Below are 17,967 nucleotides of genomic sequence, written 5' to 3'. Positions count from 1 at the left end.
GGGTATATAAATTCAATAAATAATAATAATAATAATAATAATAATAATAATAATAATCTCAGTAGGGATTCTTTGACAGCCTTTTAGTTGGTCATGATTAAGACCTGAAATGAGGACTTTGGCAGAAATAGTATAACAGCAACCTTTACTAGTGTGGCTCTCTTAGCTTCCCAGGATGTCTCCTTTGCATCAAACCAGAGAGAATTTTCACAGCAAGTGAAAATTCACCTTTCCCTTTTTTGTAGAGAAAACAATTCATGCAACTATCACAATTATTTAAAAATATTTTTTCCAGAACTGTTTTGATCATATTGTACTTAAATTGATTAAACCTTTAAAATAAATAGATGAATTCGAAAATAAATAAATAAATAGATTTTTTTAATTGACTTCAGGTTCTAATGAAGACAGTTCTATATGTGCTAAATAATATTTAAATGCACTCACTGTATAGTTCTTAATACTTCACTAAACTTCAGTATTCTTCCTTTTCTTTATAACTTTCTTAGCCATTGTAGTCAGTATAAATATTAATAAAGCAATAATGATAATATATAGCACTATTATGTGTTTCTTTCAAGAATTTAACCCTGTTCATATGAATTCTGTTTCTGTTATGTGAATATATTCCTTAAATTGAATATGGATATGGAAGGAAAAAAATATTCACCTTTGCAGTTATCCATATCTTAGCTCCCAGAGTTGCTTTTGGAATTTTTATTTAATAACGAAATATATTTTAAGATTGTAATTTCTTCATTTGCACTTGGAATTGTTTTTGTTGAATTCAGTTGTCTTTTTGAAACTATTTATTTTACAAAAAAAAACCTCATGAATGAGAACAATGCCTCTTAGAGTCCAATTTAATTACGTAAATGTTCTTAAATTTAAGAATTTCAATTTAATTTTTTGAATTTTGAAGCAGTTTTTAAGTGTTTTTTCCCCATTTGGAATTGTAGAATGCAGTGATCACCTCTGACATGACTGAGATGATCTTTTCCAATAGTCCAGAACAGCAGCTCTCAGCTACCCAAAAGTTCCGAAAACTTCTTTCAAAAGGTGAGTGCAAGAGTACTAGAGAAAGTTGCTGCTCCTAAGCACGTATTGTGGGTTTCCATCGAAGTTGTCCTATTATTGCAGTTACTACACATTAACAGGATGCCAGGTAAGGAGCCCAGGAATACCAGTGCCCAAAGAAACCTCCCTGGATGCTCATCAGGCTCATTTCCATTCAACTTCCTACCTTTAAAAAAATGATTTAAAATATTGGATGGATGGCATCTTGCAAATTTAGAGCAAATGCGCAACTATTTCATTATTTCTGAGAATGCCAGTGATCCCTAAATTCTCCTAGAAAAATGCATGGTGAATGGCTGCTTCCCTGTATTTCTGTTTCATGTCCAGAAAATAGACAAAGGTAAATAGAGGTCGTAGGTCATGTCTTGGTGGAGAGTCATTCTTGAAACTGGTAGAGCTATACAGTGATGTGAATTCAGAGGGCAAAATGTAATCCAGAGCATTCTTAGATATGTGCATTGCACCTGACTCAAAAAGTTTAAAGCAGCTGCATTTTTTCTTGGTCTTGGGGCTGTCACAGCAAGAATAGAGTCTTAGGAAAAGTTACATTTAGTTAGGAAATCCTAACAGGTTTCTGTGTATCTTCAGGTCCTAATCACTGCATTGCTCTGGCAACTGTTTATTCCAATCCGGGTATATGCCCACTCAGTAATCATTTTGCAGCTGAACTCATAATGGGTTTTCAGAATATCAGATAATACCCACCACCCCAAAGAAGTTGTAGACCTATTTTTACGATATCAAGTTTAAAAGAGGAAAATTTTTTAGAACACAATGAAAAATAATTCATATTTTATATAAATTTTATGGAGAAATATTTATGTATAGGAGAAGCAGGTGGATGAAATGAGCTTATAATTCTAAACAATATATTTTAATTACCTATTCCATTCATTATTCATTCATATACATGTATACTTCTCATACTACAATGTACTTTTGGATGTGAGGTCATAGAAAGCGCAAAGTCGGAAAATAGAGAATGAACTAGTGCACTGTCCATAGAAGTTACATATGTAGATTACTCTGTAGATGAAGTCTGCTCTGCTCTGCTCTTTCTCTACACGATTAGACTTTATATAGACCTATAGTTCATTCAGTTTTGTAAAACAGCGTACATTCAGGGATCCAGTGTTCCACAGTGGAGGAAATTTTCCTTATCTGGGTTGCTCTTCTCCACTTGCCCTAAGAGGAGGATCAAAACATACAGTGTATTTCTGATTTGAAGAGGTACCGGTCTTCCTCCTAAAGCCTTTCCCCTACCCCTCGGCAGCAGCCTCCCTTCCACAGACTATCCCAGGAGCAGTTCTTGGCTCAACAGCTGAGTCAATAGATTCCACTTGTGCCACCTCTGCAGGTGAACAGAACTCCCTCAATCCCCATGAAGAGCTGAGAGACCATGGGGTAGGAAGGGACTAAGCCTAGAGACAACGAGCAGCCAATCTCCCACCTCCCACGACCAAGTGATCGGCGTTTCATCTGGACTTCTGCCATTGGATGCACCAGGTAACCTTGGCAGACCTCTCCCCATACAACCCTCATGACCCATCTCCCCCAAGGGCAAAGGAGACTACACTACCTCACAGGGGGCCTCCTCTCTATGTAACCAGTATCTTGAGGGAAAGAAAAGTTGCCATCTTGATGGGCATAGACTGCTTCTATCCCTTTCAAGTGAATGCTCACCCAGCAGAGGAAGAGAAAACACCTGTTCCTGTTTATCTTTTGTTTTTCATCCTTCTATATTCTGAAGGAGTTTATCTCAAAAACTGAAGGGGAGGGGCTGCTTCCTTCCACAGTGGGAGCATGCGAAACCTTTAGTTGTATCTATCAGACTGAATGGGAGGAGCAACCCAGAAGAGGATTTCCCTCTATCCACTGAAGGAAAAGGATCTTCATGGTAATTGCAAGGATTTGTTTGCTTCAAGTAGATTTCACATAGCATCTTTGCTGTTGGGTTCTTCTTTTATAGATCACTTAACACTTACAACATCTTTTGTGGTTTTCCTATATCCTTTCTCATCACACACCCTTCTTCTCTAAAATATTTATGTAATCATTTTCTTAATTCTGCAACACAAAATGAAGATCCAAATGCTACTCCTGGTCTTTATTAATATTTAAAGGCAATGTTTAATATCTGATCACTAGCATATTGAATATAACCAGTTGTTACTGCATAGTTTATCATAAGTTTCTTTTTTAAATTATGTCCACAATTTGTCAAAACTCCATTTTCCCACCTGTTGAATTACTGTTACAGTAATTCAGTAACTTTTATAACCTAATTGAACTTTGCCTTCCTGCAACTTAAATCCATGGTTCTATTTGGATTCTGCAACAACGGGGAACACCTTCTGCATGAGATATTTGAACAGGGCTTTCCTATTCTCTTTTAAATATTCTGTCCTTAAGACTTGATTTTGCGTAATTCCTTCAACTCTCTTCACAGAACTTAGGTTTTGGTCCCTTGATCATCTTCCTCACTTTTCCATGAACAGTTCCAGTTGTCCTGAATCCTTAAAATATAGGGCCCAGAATGAAACACAGTATTTGGGATGGTTAGACCAATGCAGAATGATTTAGAAATTACAATTCTGTTGATCAAGAGTTAACTTATATTTGCCATTTTTGCAGCTAGATCATCATAATTTCTCTTTCTAATATTAACTATCCCATCCAATTTTAAGCCATCTACAGATTGAATAAGCATTACTGCCACCTCTTAAATCAAGTAATTGTGTAAAAAAAAAAAGGTACTAGGCCCTAATACTGATTCTTATAATTCTATGCTCAATGCATCCATCTTTATGCTCAGCATCTTTCACAAACTCTGAACTTTAGCTTTCAATAACACTATGTTTTTTAATTGTCATGTGGGCTTCTTTTTATGCCCTCTGGAATTTTTATTCACTGGAATTGTTTGTGATAGTGCTTTTAGTATCTTCTTTTAAAGAAACTCTCATGTATCTTAAGCTCTTTTTCCCATAAGAGTGTTCTGCCACAGGATCCACTTTTTGAGGTTTAAGGTATGTTTTTGACTATAATCAAATTTAATTGAATCTTAATATTTTTATTAGATTCATGCTAAGAATAGCTGACCTTCCTTCACCCTCTGAAGGAGTAATTTGACACAAGTCAGAAATTTCGTTAGAATTATACTTGGCAGAATTTTTTTCAATGGTTGGTTTGAATGATTAAACTCATCCCCTTCCCTTTTTAAAATATTTGTAATTTGGTTTTAGATACACTTGCAGCATCTTTTCCATATGTGGGCAAACAGTAATTGACACCAACAATAGTATTTTTTACTTGTTACCCCACTTGTTTTAATCCAGATGTTTTCTATACTATTACTAGATTTGTTCAGTTGAATTTCTGATTAGATGTAGAGTATTCGCTATTGATTTATTTAATATTTTTCCTTTCTGTTTTCAAAAACTCAAGATAAATGGCACAGAAATAAAATAAAATCAACACCAGGAAAAGTTAGGTTTAAAATTCAACATAATAAATATTGAAAACATTTCAAAATGCCACATAAAAAGATGCTTCTTGCCACCTTACATTCCTGAGAAAAATCGTTGAACAGATTTAGGGGCTGCAGATTGAAATAGAGATGCAGATATTTAGCATAAAAAAGCTGGATTATTGGTAATTACAATTAAGTGCAATGAAATCCAATAACATTAAATTGAAGAAAACTTATGAACAGGAAAATGCCTTGTAGAATGAAATATATAGATCCCAAATAGAATTGCTGAATTTCAGCTGCATACCTTCTGTCTCTGTATTTGCAGTATATAATTGCAAATTTTTGTTGCTTTCTCTTATTGAAGTAGAAATTGGGGGTGTGTATTTCTCACCTGTTGTATCATTCCCACATGCTGCTTTTTTTTTAATGTCCTTTTCTTCCTCCTCTCTCACTGTGGAAGACAGAGAATTTTTCAGGAAACACTCTTTTTCCAGAACCATTCAGCTATAGCTAAATTAAATAAATAAGTTTGAGACTATTCAGGTTCCATTCCTAGTTCCACACACTTGTTTGCATATTTGTTGTCATCATTAGATGGGAGGAGGGACTGGGACATTGAAAAGTGTGGTGAAGACTAGTTTTCCATTCTCCTTACAATGACTCCACTTTCAAATGTCTAGTATTGGGGCAGGCACTTGCATGAAAGAAACTAAAATATAAGGTTTATTAAGGAAATAACATAATGATAAAATGGCTGGGTTATTCAAGTCGTCTTACAGTTTACAGTCTATAATGTACTTTTCTCTATTATGGAGAAAAAGCCTATCAGGTGAGAACAGGCCAGAGCTGAAGGAGAAAGAAAACTGAACTGAGAGGAAAGGGAAGGAAGCCTGGCATGTTCTTTAGAGGCAAATAAAATAAGTATTTTAGAAAGGGAAGGAAATAAAGAACAGAGACCCTGTCTGCGTGTGTTTCTCTAGAATCATTTGATTTATAGGTACAGAAAGCCAGTTGGTGAAAAGTTAAATTCTACAAAGTGGTATGTGAGAGAGAAATAGATGGGATGATACATGAGTGCACAAATTGTTTAAAACCTTTAACATGAATCTATTTATGCACTTTATACTAAATTCTATCATATATTTTATAATTAAAATCAGTTAAAAGACGGTGAGTGAAACTATATGTTTATCATTTAATTTATCAATCAATTGCCTTAATTTTTGTTTTTCCCTTTTTGGCAAAATAGCACCTAGTTCAAAATGTGATTCAGATCGTATCTTAAAATAATGGTTTTACATTTATGATACAGACCATACTATAGCTACCCGCCCAAATGTTAAATTGCTTCATATTTAAAGGATAACAGTGTTATTTTAATATATTTTTATTTTGTATCATCTCAAACAGAACCAAATCCACCTATAGATGAAGTTATCAGCACACCAGGAGTTGTTGCCAGGTTTGTGGAGTTCCTGAAGCGGAAGGAAAACTGCACATTACAGGTGTGATGTTTGTGTGTATTCATTAGTTGTAAAATGCGTATTCATACATAATTTTAAAAAATCTAAACTCACTGAAGTCAAAGTACTGTATGACAGCTCGAAATCTTTTATCATGAAGAACTTAATAGTTCAGCTTTAAAAAAATTATTTGTACAAGGAACATTGTCTCATTTTACTTTATTTCCACTCAGTTGGGAGGAGTGAATGTTAGTTTTTATTTCCTATTTCTTCGCTTATAAATTGTTTAACCCCAAAATGGATGCATAAATATACATGTAAATGCATCTTTAATAGTAAACTTTAATGACGCTCTTGATGTGCTATAAACGCAGGTGTCAAACTCGATCGCGTCACATGACGTATCGCGACATTTTTTGTCTTTGCAGAGCCGGGGTGAGTGTGGCCTGCACGTGACACATCCGGCCCGCGGGCCACCAGTTTGACACCCCTGTGCTATAACATCTTCCCCTCTACTAGTGAGATGTTTGTGTGCAAAATCCCTTCAGTTTAAATTAAGATGGAAGACAGAATTCATCAAGGCATTTTCTCACTATCAATTCATTTAATCTCCCAAGGATATTAAAACTAATGTATTTTTCTTATATTACTCTTAGGATTCTATGTTTTAATCATAACATTTCTTTTTGTTTGTTTGTTTTATTAGTTTATAATATAAAATACAAATACAAAAGCAAATAATAGGAAAAATAGGGGAGGGCAAAGGGAAAACGTAGAAAAGAAGGGAATAAAATAGTAATATCATTTTACTTTTACATAATATTATAAACTAGCCATTTCTATAACAACCGATCTATCTGATTAGTAAAATCCAAAATCAAAGTTTCATTTTTTTCCACCTCAAGCACAAAGTCTAGAAGCGGTTTCCAAGTAGAAACAAAAATAATTGTTTTTTTTCTTTGATCAAATCAGTCAATTTATTTATCTCTGATAAATCATACTATTTCTTAACCAGTTATGTTGATATATATACCAGGGAACACATCTAACAGATGTCAGCAACACTTGCTGTTGCATAAAGTTACGTACCATAAGGCTACAAAAGTGAATATGTTTGTTTGTCACAATTTACATTGTGTTGTTTGGTAGAGTTCTTTACACAAATCTGTACAAAGGATCAGTATTAGTGTGAACTAATACTGATTTCATACAGTTTGGTCCATGAGCCTTGTAATGTTGTTCAGGTAGTAGATTGAAGACTAAGGGCTGCTTTTTCCCTTCCCTGAAGCTTTCCCTATTGTTATCAATTTCTGTCTGTCTCTCTCTAAAACATGGGTGTCAAACTCGCCACATCATGTGACATGTTGCGACGTATCGTGACTTTTTGCATTGCTGGAGCTGGGGTGGGCGTGACCTCTGCATGATGCAACTGGCCCGTGGGCCGGCAGTTTGACACCCCTGTTCTAAAGGGATACAAGCCTGGACTCAAATATTTTAGTATCTATAATTGGAGATATGAAAATAAAGGCAGGTAATTCTGGAGATTTTAGTGGCATTCTCTTCCCTTTTAATTACACCCCAAGATGTTCATTTTAAAAGGGTGGGCTTTAAGCAGCCAAATCTTTTTCTTTCTCTTCCTTTTTATTTGTTTTCCCCATATTAATCACTTTGTACATGTGCCTTAAACCACTATTTGCACTATGGCTTGTTTATAAAAATGTGACTTAAGGCAAATGATCCAAATAGTGTGCGCCATTGTACAAATAACATGCACATCCTTTGAATGGCTTCTGAAATCTTAAACCTCATAAGACTGTGCCTACCATTTTTCAATTTGTACATGCTGTTCTTGCAATGCATCGGAAGGTCTCAGAAGCATTGTGAGAATGGCGTGCACAATTTGGAGACTGGTGTGTACAACCGTCTTGCAATGCTTTGGAAGGCCTCAGAAGCTTTTAGAAGCATTATGAGAATGGAGCATGCTATTTGGAGAAGGGTGCAAGCAGCCTTGGGAAGAAGGCCTGGCATAACCAACAGCCACAGAGGACCAGGTTGGTCAGTGGACCTTGTTAGCAATGAAAGGAAGATGATGAAGGTCAGTTGTGTATTGCAGGGCAGCAGTGATGGCTGGGGCTTTGCAGCTGTAACTTTGGGGATCAAGTGTAACTATCATTTGTTCATTGCTTCGGTAACTTTGGTTGTTGAATGAATGGTCAATAAGCAAGGACGTCTCAGTTGTGAACTACTAGCAACCATTTGTGAGCGAGGCTTACACATAATTAGCAAACTTTTGCTACTTTTAGAGAAATTTCTCTTGACTATTTGATAGATGATGCAACTAAAAGCTATCAGAGTACCCAGGAAATTTAAAGAAAAGAGAGGCCATGAACTGGTACTGAACGTCCCTGTAGAACTGGCAGTACAGAAGAACATGGGGCTGTGGTTTCTATAGCACCCATATCATAAGGGTGGTATTGAGTTTCGTATGGAGTTTTTTTATATTTTCCTTTCAGGAAGCTATGGGGAGGATATTAAATGGAGCTGAAGATAAAGCTCTCTTAAATTTGAGAACTGATACGATATAAATAGGCTGGTTTAGACACTAAAATATGGTTATTTGCAATTATATTGTGAATGAAAGCAGTAATTTCTGTTTAACCTTCTATATCCTTTTTCTTAAATCTAGCTTGATCTGACTTCTAAGTTAGATCAGTGGAGAAACCATAGATGCTTAGATACTATATACTAAGATATTAAACACAACCCTGTGTTTCTTGTTATTACTGGTAATTTATATGTGACCCTGTAAATACAAATAAAATGGAATTTAATATTATATTTTAAAAATCAGTGGCTGAAGCTTTTTCTATCTCCTAATGCAGTTTGAAGCTGCCTGGGTTCTGACTAACATTGCCTCTGGAAATTCCCTTCAAACTCGGATTGTGATCCAAGCAGGAGCTGTTCCTATCTTCATAGAACTACTCAGCTCAGAATTTGAAGATGTTCAGGAACAGGTTAGATTCTCAGAAAATAAAGTGGGGGGGAAAAGAAATTAAGTAGTATGGATTTCTCCAAAATTGAAAATGGTCTTTATAGTGTTACTTTATCTTACTAGATTGCTATGTTGTGTCTTGTTTTACTGTGACTTTATGATTTATTACTGTTTAAATTGTATTATTATTTTACTGAATAGTTAGCCTGGAAGTATAGTCTTTAAATCTTCTTAGATGCATAATATAATATTAGAAAAGTCTTTGTAATGGAATACAGGACACTGAAGATTATACTAAACATATTTAATTCTGACACTTTTCTTTCTTTCTCAGGCTGTTTGGGCTCTAGGTAATATTGCAGGTGATAGTACCATGTGTAGAGACTATGTACTCGACTGCAACATCTTGCCCCCTCTATTACAGTAAGTGATGCAAATGGTACTCAGGTTTATTAGCAAGGGTGATATAATCTTTGTGAAAAGCAAATATTTACCAGCAATGTACAGCAAAATAATGAATTCCAGTTTATGAACTGACAGGCCATCCTACAACTAAACAATGTGCTTGGATGGAATACCATAGGGGAAACTGACTTATACGACCTTCATTTCCTTGATGAAGGTGAAATATAAAGTGTAGTGTAGATAAAATAAGAACGTGTTTCACAATTGGTAATTTCTCATTAAAAATAAAAACATCCTTACAGTTGGTTCATAGGTAGAGCATCTCATAAGCCTGAATAATAACTATAAATATAATAATAAATATATTGTCAATCAACTACGCAAGAAGATGATATTGCAAACCTCTATTTCTATTTTCAGATTGCTTTCCAAACAGAATCGTCTTACCATGACTCGGAATGCAGTATGGGCACTATCTAATCTTTGCAGAGGGAAGAACCCTCCTCCAGATTTTGTTAAGGTACAGAATAAAATTCAAGAGGAGTTAATGTCCCAAAGGTGCTTTTTCCAAAACTTTTTCTAAAAGTTGTTCACATAGGTTTATTTTCTCAGAATGCCTTGTTCACAATTACTTTCTCATTCTCAGCTGTACCAATTATTGCTATTTTTCTGTAAGCTATAAATAATATTTCTGGAATATTTCTTTGGAATAGCAATCAACTCCTGCACAGAGAAGAAGTGGCTAATTTCTCATTATTAATAATAGAGGGGACAAAGTACCTCAAGTACAGTAATTGAGAAACAAAGGGAAGTTTCTTTCCCTTTTTGCAAACTTATTGAAAACCATTGATTTTTTTTCAGAGTGAAAAACGAGATCTACATGGAAGAAGACAGGGGTCCAAACTCTATAGAAATATATCATAGGAGGTAAAACATAGCTCCTATGGTTAAACAAAAACATTTCTAAAGAAACAGTAAGCTAGATTTGCCAACAACACCTACATTATTTTTGGTATATTGCACAGGATGTCAGTTTTTGTGATCATCTGCCTAAATCACAGGCTTGTGCTTGGTGCACTGATCTCCTGTGCTCAGGGAATAAGTTTGTTTTGTTGAACACCAGATAGTTGAGCTAGAGAGATGGAGAGATACAGAGGGGAGATAATTTGGGATGTATTAACTTTATTTCAGTCTTCAAAAAAATAACTCCCTTGCTGTCAAGAAGAATAAGGAACTTGGGGAAGGACATAATTGTGATGGCCCCCTCGGACACTTCCCTGGACACCTCTTCGGACGCCAGCTCAAAGGAGGTTGAGCCAGTTCCAGGCATGTGATGGGCAGAGGTGACAACACGTCCGGAGGTTGCCGGTGGCTCTGAGCAGGGAGCAACGAGTCCAAGCACAGTGGAGCGATCATAGGGAGACCAATCAGATGAGCAGCCAGCTGAGCATGGGTCAGTTGAAGCACAGCTGCAACAGGACTGCCCTGAGTCTTCAGGTGGAGAGAGCGTGCAGCTGCAGCTGGCCAGCAAGGAGAAGGAGGAACTACCTTCTCCACCAGTCCAAGAGCACACAGGGTGAAGAAGGGACAGGAGGTCAGCCTGGCTACTTGTGAAGCAGCAGCCTTGCCCCTCTGGATAGGCTGCATTGGGCGCCAGCTATTTAGCCCTATGGGAGGAGGGAAACGACACTGGGAACAACGCATCTGTTTTGATGCCTAGCATTTGCCAGCCTCTTAGTTGAGCTTCCTGACCATGACTATGGATTTTAGACCCTGGATTTGTGTCTTGACTCTTGGATCTGCCTGTTGGACCTGCCTTTGCCTTGAACCCAAACTATCTCCAGGTCCCAGTATTTATACCTTGCCTGGCTTCTATTTTGTCTTGTCTTGTGGAGTTCTCCAGCTTCATGGATTCATGCTGGAGTCATTCCAGAACTGAGCTGTGAACTTGTTGGGGGGGGTTGCCCTGTCGCTGGATTGGGGATTTTCTGGGGAAGATTCTTGGAAGGGCTTGGAAAGCCTGAATAAATCCGTTGAATTCTCTGAAGTGTGTGAGCTGGAGCAGGACAATAATTTCATAGACGACTGAGATGTTCCCAAAGAAGAGCCCTAATCCTTGGATGATGAATGCATATTCTTTCATACCAAGAATACTCCCCCATAGAGTTGAAGGCTTTTAGTTGTAGATGATTTGATGACAGGATGAGTTTGTGTTGGATACAGAACACATAGTAACTTGTCTACCTGAGGAAAATATTATAGATAAAATATTACAATAAGTTGCTGTATAGCACTGGGAAGGGGAAAACCCAATGTGAGAATACTGTAAATGTAATATATCTTGATTTCATCAGCAAAACATTTTAGAGCGTCAAGAGGAACGTGGCTGGAGATGGCCTCAGCAATATTGTACGTTTGGACTTTCAAAAATTATTTGACAGAATTATTCATCAAAAGTTTTCAAATAAACCTAATGGTCAAGGGATAAGAGGAACTGTCTTTATGAATAGTTGCATTATTTTAAAAAATAATGAATTTATACAGTGTTAAGAGTTTAGAGCACGGGTGTAAAACTCACATCACATGACATATCGTGACGTATCGCAACATTTTTTTGCCTTTGCGGAGCTGGGGTGGGTGTGGTCTGCGTGTGACGCATCCGGCCCACAGGTCACCAGTTTGACACCCCTGGTTTAGAAGCTGTATTGCTGTTCTAGTGTGAGACTCAGAATGTCCAATTTTCTACTGCTTGTTTTCTCATGGCTTACTCCAGAGTAAGCATTCAAATCTCCACCATTCTTACTGTTTAAAAAATGTTCTCCAAGAGACTCAAAAATAGAAAATCTTGATAAGTATTTTTTTCTTTTTGAACGACATGTACTGGTAATTATATCTGTGACTTGTTTTAAAGCCACAGTTGTACTTTAGGAATTAGGTAATAAGTCAGTAATTACTATGTACATTGAAAGCAGGAGTCCTTTCCCTACAAAATGTTTCTTTACCTCTGTAAGATTCCAAGTGTTGTGCAAAATCAAACACAAGACGCAAATGTATTACTAAATGGAGAGTTATTTAAAAGACCAGTAATTTGTCATAAGCAATACATATTTCAGTTTGGGTAAAATCTGAAAGGAGAATTGGTTTCTAACTTTTGTTTTTCAGTGGAAACTATGTGAAATTCTTCTTAATTTCAAAATATTAAAATGAACAGTGATAGTCCAATTGTTCTTACATTTTTTCACTCCAATTATTTATTGTTGGACTGGTTCAGTTTTACAGTCTTCACTTGATGTATAGTGGAGCACTCTTTTTATACATAAGAATTCAGTTTTGGCAACCTTCAGAGTAAGAAGCAGTTCATGTATCATTTTAATAGAAACCATTTGATTAATTATTTTCCTCTTTCTTCCTTTGCAGGTATCACCCTGTCTGAGTGTACTCTCATGGCTGCTGTTTGTTAATGACACAGATGTTCTAGCAGATGCATGTTGGGCTCTCTCCTACTTGTCTGATGGACCCAATGATAAAATTCAGGCTGTAATTGATGCCGGAGTGTGTAGGAGACTTGTAGAGCTGTTGATGTAAGGATTTTAGATCAAATAAATGATCTAAATAATTTATAAATAAATTAAATTATTAAATTATTGTTTCCAGTATCAGTGCAAGATTGAATCAACGTTTGTTTCACATTCAGTGACTGATTCATCTGGTTCCAGTGCCTCCTTTTAGAATAGCATTTAAACAAGCAGTCATCTTGGCTTTACAGCACATCTTTCCAATATCTGTTCTCTTAGAATACTACAAAATGGCTAGCTATGATCTTGATGAAGATTAAGTAAGGTCTTTATTTGGAAGTAAAACTTGCCTATATTGCAATATCTCTTGTAGTTGCCCAGTCTTTGAGGCCTATTTAACCAACTCTTCCTCCTATGCTTCACAGTTTATGAAAAACTGGGAAATGACATCTTGACATTGCTGGACATGTAACCAAGATTAACAGTTGGAGGCTTTTGTGGGGAACTGCACACATCTCTGTGAGATAATAAACTCTGAGGGATTAAGGATGACTGGGTTATCTACACTAAATGACAGAATAGCATGGAAAGAATCCTTTAAAGCTAACCTGTAGCTTTAATGAGTACAATATAGTCACATTTTGCTTAAGCTGATTCATATCTGCACACCTTTTACTCCCACACACAAACAGCAGACACCCACCAACTGGCCAAGGAGGAATGGAAGCAATAAATTACAGCTTCATATGGATTGTTCTACATATATGGTTCCCCTCCCCTCATCCAATTGCTTCCTCTAATCTCCCAAAATTACAAAATGTAATATGAACAATTATGGACATTATATTCATAATGTGTAATTAATGCTGGATCACATGCCTTAACATTCTGCAATGCAATACTAAACAAGTATGAACTATACTTGCATTGCAGGAGGTATATAAAGATACTGAGTTGAATCTTTTTATACATTCCAGAAAAAAAATCCTACTTTGCCCGCAATAAACTGGTAAATTAGGAAAGTATAGAACAGTGCTTATATTTTTAATAATTTGCTATAGTTTCTAAGTAGTGAAAACCTTTGATTCAAAGAACAGGAATTTGTTTACTAACATTTTTATTCAGTTTACTCTGGACTCCCCTTAGGGTAAAATTTTTCTTTCATTCAATGGCTTTTTTTCCCAAAATACAAAATAGTTATTTAAAAAAAAAAGTACTGAATTCAGACATGTTACTTCTTTTATACATGGTTTACCCATTTAACAGTAGAAGATAGATCCTTATTCATTCTCCATTTTGTATGTTTTAATTATTGGCAATTTAAATCTGTGCATAGTTTTCATATATGGATTCACACAGTCTCTTCTCAGACTGATGTAGCTCTGTCTACTTTTGATATGCAGTTTTTGTTTAACCATTCATGACTCATTTTCAAGGAATGTGACAAATTTGGTTTCAGCCTTTGACAACAACTGTACAGCAATATTATAATAAACAATATTTAGTATTACTATTACATTCAACCCAAAAGCAAAACATACCCAGAAATGTTACAGTGTCATATGTTCATGAGTATTCATTGAAAAAAAGGTAGTATAAAAACAATGACACCACATAGTAATCATCACAAAATATCTACATTTGAATAAATATTTGTCTATATTTTACAGTCTAGTAATAATTTCCTGTGTGGTATTTTTTTAATCAGATTTTGATTTTTTGGAGTCTTACTGTGCTTCTTGATTATAAGAGAGCATTACATCTGTTAAACTGCATCCTTTTCTTGTTTTAGGCACAATGACTACAAAGTAATATCACCTGCCTTGCGAGCAGTTGGGAATATTGTTACAGGAGATGATATCCAGACCCAGGTATTATTTTTTTATACTGCAACTTAATGTATTCATTTCAAACAAGTCATTGGACAGAAGTAAATTTTCCCATCTGAGGGACATCATAAAAACACAAGGTTTTTGGGCGAAGGACAACATAGTTTCCTTATTGTATTTCAGATTTTAGTGCTTTGAGGTTCAGTGAAAGTTACTTCAGTTATTTTACAGGGTCTGAGACATATAATTTGCTGAATAGGTATGTCTCTGCCTATTAATTTTATTTATTTGAAGTGCAGTTAAATCTTTAGATCATAAATAATTTCACATGATCTGCTACATTCCTTCTTAATGATTTAGAAATAGGATTCATCTGTAAATATATATTGCCTTTTCATTCTTATTGTTCAACTCTTGGTAACAGAAAATATAAAATTATTGAATTAGTACTTAACCCTGAATAATGTTATTTTTACATAGAATTTGAATAAAAAACTGATATAAAATGTGTGATGGCAGAGGTAGGGCCATGCTCCTTCCTCACACTTTTCTTTTTGTGAGGGTCACACATATTGTTGCTTATTAGTATATTAATAAGCTTGCTGAGTGGTTGAGCAGATGTTTTAACCAGATCTATATATGTTTGAATTTTCTGCAATGCCTGGAGATTCATCACATATCATAAATGGTGTAGAAATATTTAAACAGAAATGAAAATATTGCAGTAAGCTCCTAACTGTAAGGACCTGCCTCAATCCCTCTTCCCAAGAAAGCAGAACTCCTGGAACAGCTTCATTCCAAAATGAACTTTTATTAGGAGAAGTTAACAGCAGGCATAAAAGGCAGGATCTGAGGGTTTCCTGCACGAAGCAATAGGTTAAAGGAGCAACTGGCAAACCCCACCCCAATAGTCTATCCGGTCAGTTCAAATGAGCCAATCTTCAGGTGTAAACCTGTTGTGGGAACGGGGTTGATAATTCACCATTTCCAAGGTTGTTAGGCTGTTAGGTCTTTGCGCAGCTAGAGATAAAGCAGATGGCCGGAGACATCTAGAGCTAGAGATAAAGCAGATGGCCGGAGACATCTAGAGCTAGAGATAAAGCAGATGGCCGGCCATAGCAAAGCAGAGAGGATACATTGTAGTGCCCATCGCTTCCCCCCTCCGCCCAGGAGTATGGCAGAATCCGCAGAAAGATAAAGAAATCACACCCCACCCAATAACTGGATTCTGACTTCAAAAACTTCCTGAAATAATAGAAAGTTATTGGACAGTACTGTTGAAATGAACCCAATCATTTGTCTCCGGGTAAGGCCACTTCCTGCATTTGTAGGTGTTCCTTGATGATAGCTGCTTTTTTAACACAAGAATGTTAGTGTTTTCACATTTGGTTCTGAACATGTTCTCCTTCCTCAAAATGAATCTACAAATCTAAATAATCTTAGTGGTGTTTAAACAGGTGAGTGGTTGAGTATCAAGTAATGTAGTGATCTGTATCCATAAATACGCTTGTTATTTTCAAATGCCAGACTTGGAAAGTCTGATTTCTCTTAGTAAATTGCCCTGTAACCAAACCGATTCCAATCATTGGGTTTTGAGGTGGGTGTGAAGGAGGGAATGCAGCATGCTTAGGCTTCAAGAAAAAGTTGTTTAGATGTTGAAAAATAGTATAAGTCTGTGCTCTAGGCTAACATTTTCTTTCTCGCTCTGTATCCTCCATCACTTTAACCCCACCCTTGAATCATAATAGCGAATAATTGCCAAAGATCAACATGGATTATTATTAGTGTTTTATTTGCTGTATGCACTCATTAATATTTGACGCAAGCATTTGATAAAATATTCTATGATATTCTGATTAGCAGTGATTAAGCATTGATTTTATGGTTTAACAGTTAAGTGTACATGCTATTTGGGGAGAAAACTATTGTTTTGAAAATGACCAAGGCTTATCAGCTACATGAAAAGCTATTATGTGTTGGGCCATCCATAATTGATAATTTTTGGCTAATATTTCATATATTCTATAAGAGAATAAGGCTAACCTTTTCATTAGACTTCATTGGGTCATTTTTAAACATATCCCCAGACTTCCCATGATCTTCCAGCTTATATTCTGTTCTGTACTACATTGAATCCGCTGTCCTATCACATTTTAAATACTCCTTATTTTTACAGGAATTGACACCATATCTTTCTCTGTATTTTCTAACTACCAGTGGGAGAACTTGGCCATTTACTCTACTCTTTGTTTTGTTTTTTATCCATTAAAGCGGGTTCCCCAATCCCCAGTCTGTGGATTGATACCAGTCCGTGGACTGCTGGGAACCAGGCTGGGCAAGTGCGCGGAGCTTCATTTGTGCATGGGTGGGATCTAGATTGCACATGTGAAACCATCCCTCCACAACTGCCGCTGCTGCTACTGCCAGTCCATGAAGCCAGAAAGGTTGCATTAAAGGATAGGTCAATGAGGAATTTTATCAAAGACACTTTGAAAATCTGAGTATATTGTGATGATTGGAGATGTCTCCATCCACATGTCTGTTGATATTCCAAATATTTTAGGTTTTCCTCTAGAGAGACTTTTCCTTTATGTAGCAGCTTTTTTTTTTCTTTGCCTGGAAGGAGTTTAAGCTAAGGGCTCTTCAATTTCCCAGTCCTTTTAAAAAATATGGCTACTCTGTTTTTATATCCCTGTAGTCCCTTAATTCGTGTTAGAGTTGGGGCAAGAGAAAAAGTTCTGTGCAGCTGTCAGATAACCAGTCAAATGTGTGGCTCTCCTATCATGTCTGATATGGAAATTGGTTTTACCGAATGGTTTTGCTTTCAGATTCTTTCCTATTCTGTTATTATTTAGGCAGATGTAGCAAAGATTTTAGCTATCTGCAGGTATATGTGCTTCCATTCCCTTAGGATTATGAATGCCATTCAAAACTATATATACAAAATTTTTTAACATTTTTGTAAGCTACCTAAAAATCAGTTAAGCTCAAAATCCTAGTCCACAGCCCTTTCCTCTATCGTAATATAACTTGTGTGGCAGATGCCAGTCAGCATAACCTGCCATTGATCTGCAGTTCAAGTTCAAACAGGAGATCCAACATGTCGAGAGAATTGCTGGTAGCCTGGTGGTGGCTGGCTGTTAGAAAATAAAACTGTGTATTCAACTGCTGCTTATGTAATACTTCCATGAGAATTTCTTTGAAAACATATTGG

General features: G+C 36.1%; 1 protein-coding gene across 1 annotated transcript in view; it reads left to right on the top strand.

Moving 5' to 3' along the window:
* Positions 1 to 17,967, top strand: part of KPNA1 (karyopherin subunit alpha 1) — a 53,527-nt gene that overhangs the window by 29,853 nt on the left and 5,707 nt on the right. Inside the window, exons 4-10 of the mRNA XM_015812129.1 lie at positions 960 to 1,059; positions 5,960 to 6,054; positions 8,895 to 9,026; positions 9,339 to 9,427; positions 9,830 to 9,929; positions 12,827 to 12,990; positions 14,717 to 14,795. Coding sequence (XP_015667615.1) covers positions 960 to 1,059; positions 5,960 to 6,054; positions 8,895 to 9,026; positions 9,339 to 9,427; positions 9,830 to 9,929; positions 12,827 to 12,990; positions 14,717 to 14,795 — 759 coding nt within the window. The remainder of the gene's footprint in view (positions 1 to 959; positions 1,060 to 5,959; positions 6,055 to 8,894; positions 9,027 to 9,338; positions 9,428 to 9,829; positions 9,930 to 12,826; positions 12,991 to 14,716; positions 14,796 to 17,967) is intronic.

The sequence above is a fragment of the Protobothrops mucrosquamatus genome, unplaced genomic scaffold (assembly GCF_001527695.2).
Source record: "Protobothrops mucrosquamatus isolate PMUCROS unplaced genomic scaffold, P.Mucros_1.0 scaffold69, whole genome shotgun sequence".
Lineage (NCBI taxonomy): Eukaryota > Metazoa > Chordata > Lepidosauria > Squamata > Viperidae > Protobothrops > Protobothrops mucrosquamatus.
The sequence above is the reverse complement of the archived record's forward strand: the minus strand, read 5'-3'. Positions and strand labels throughout refer to the sequence as shown.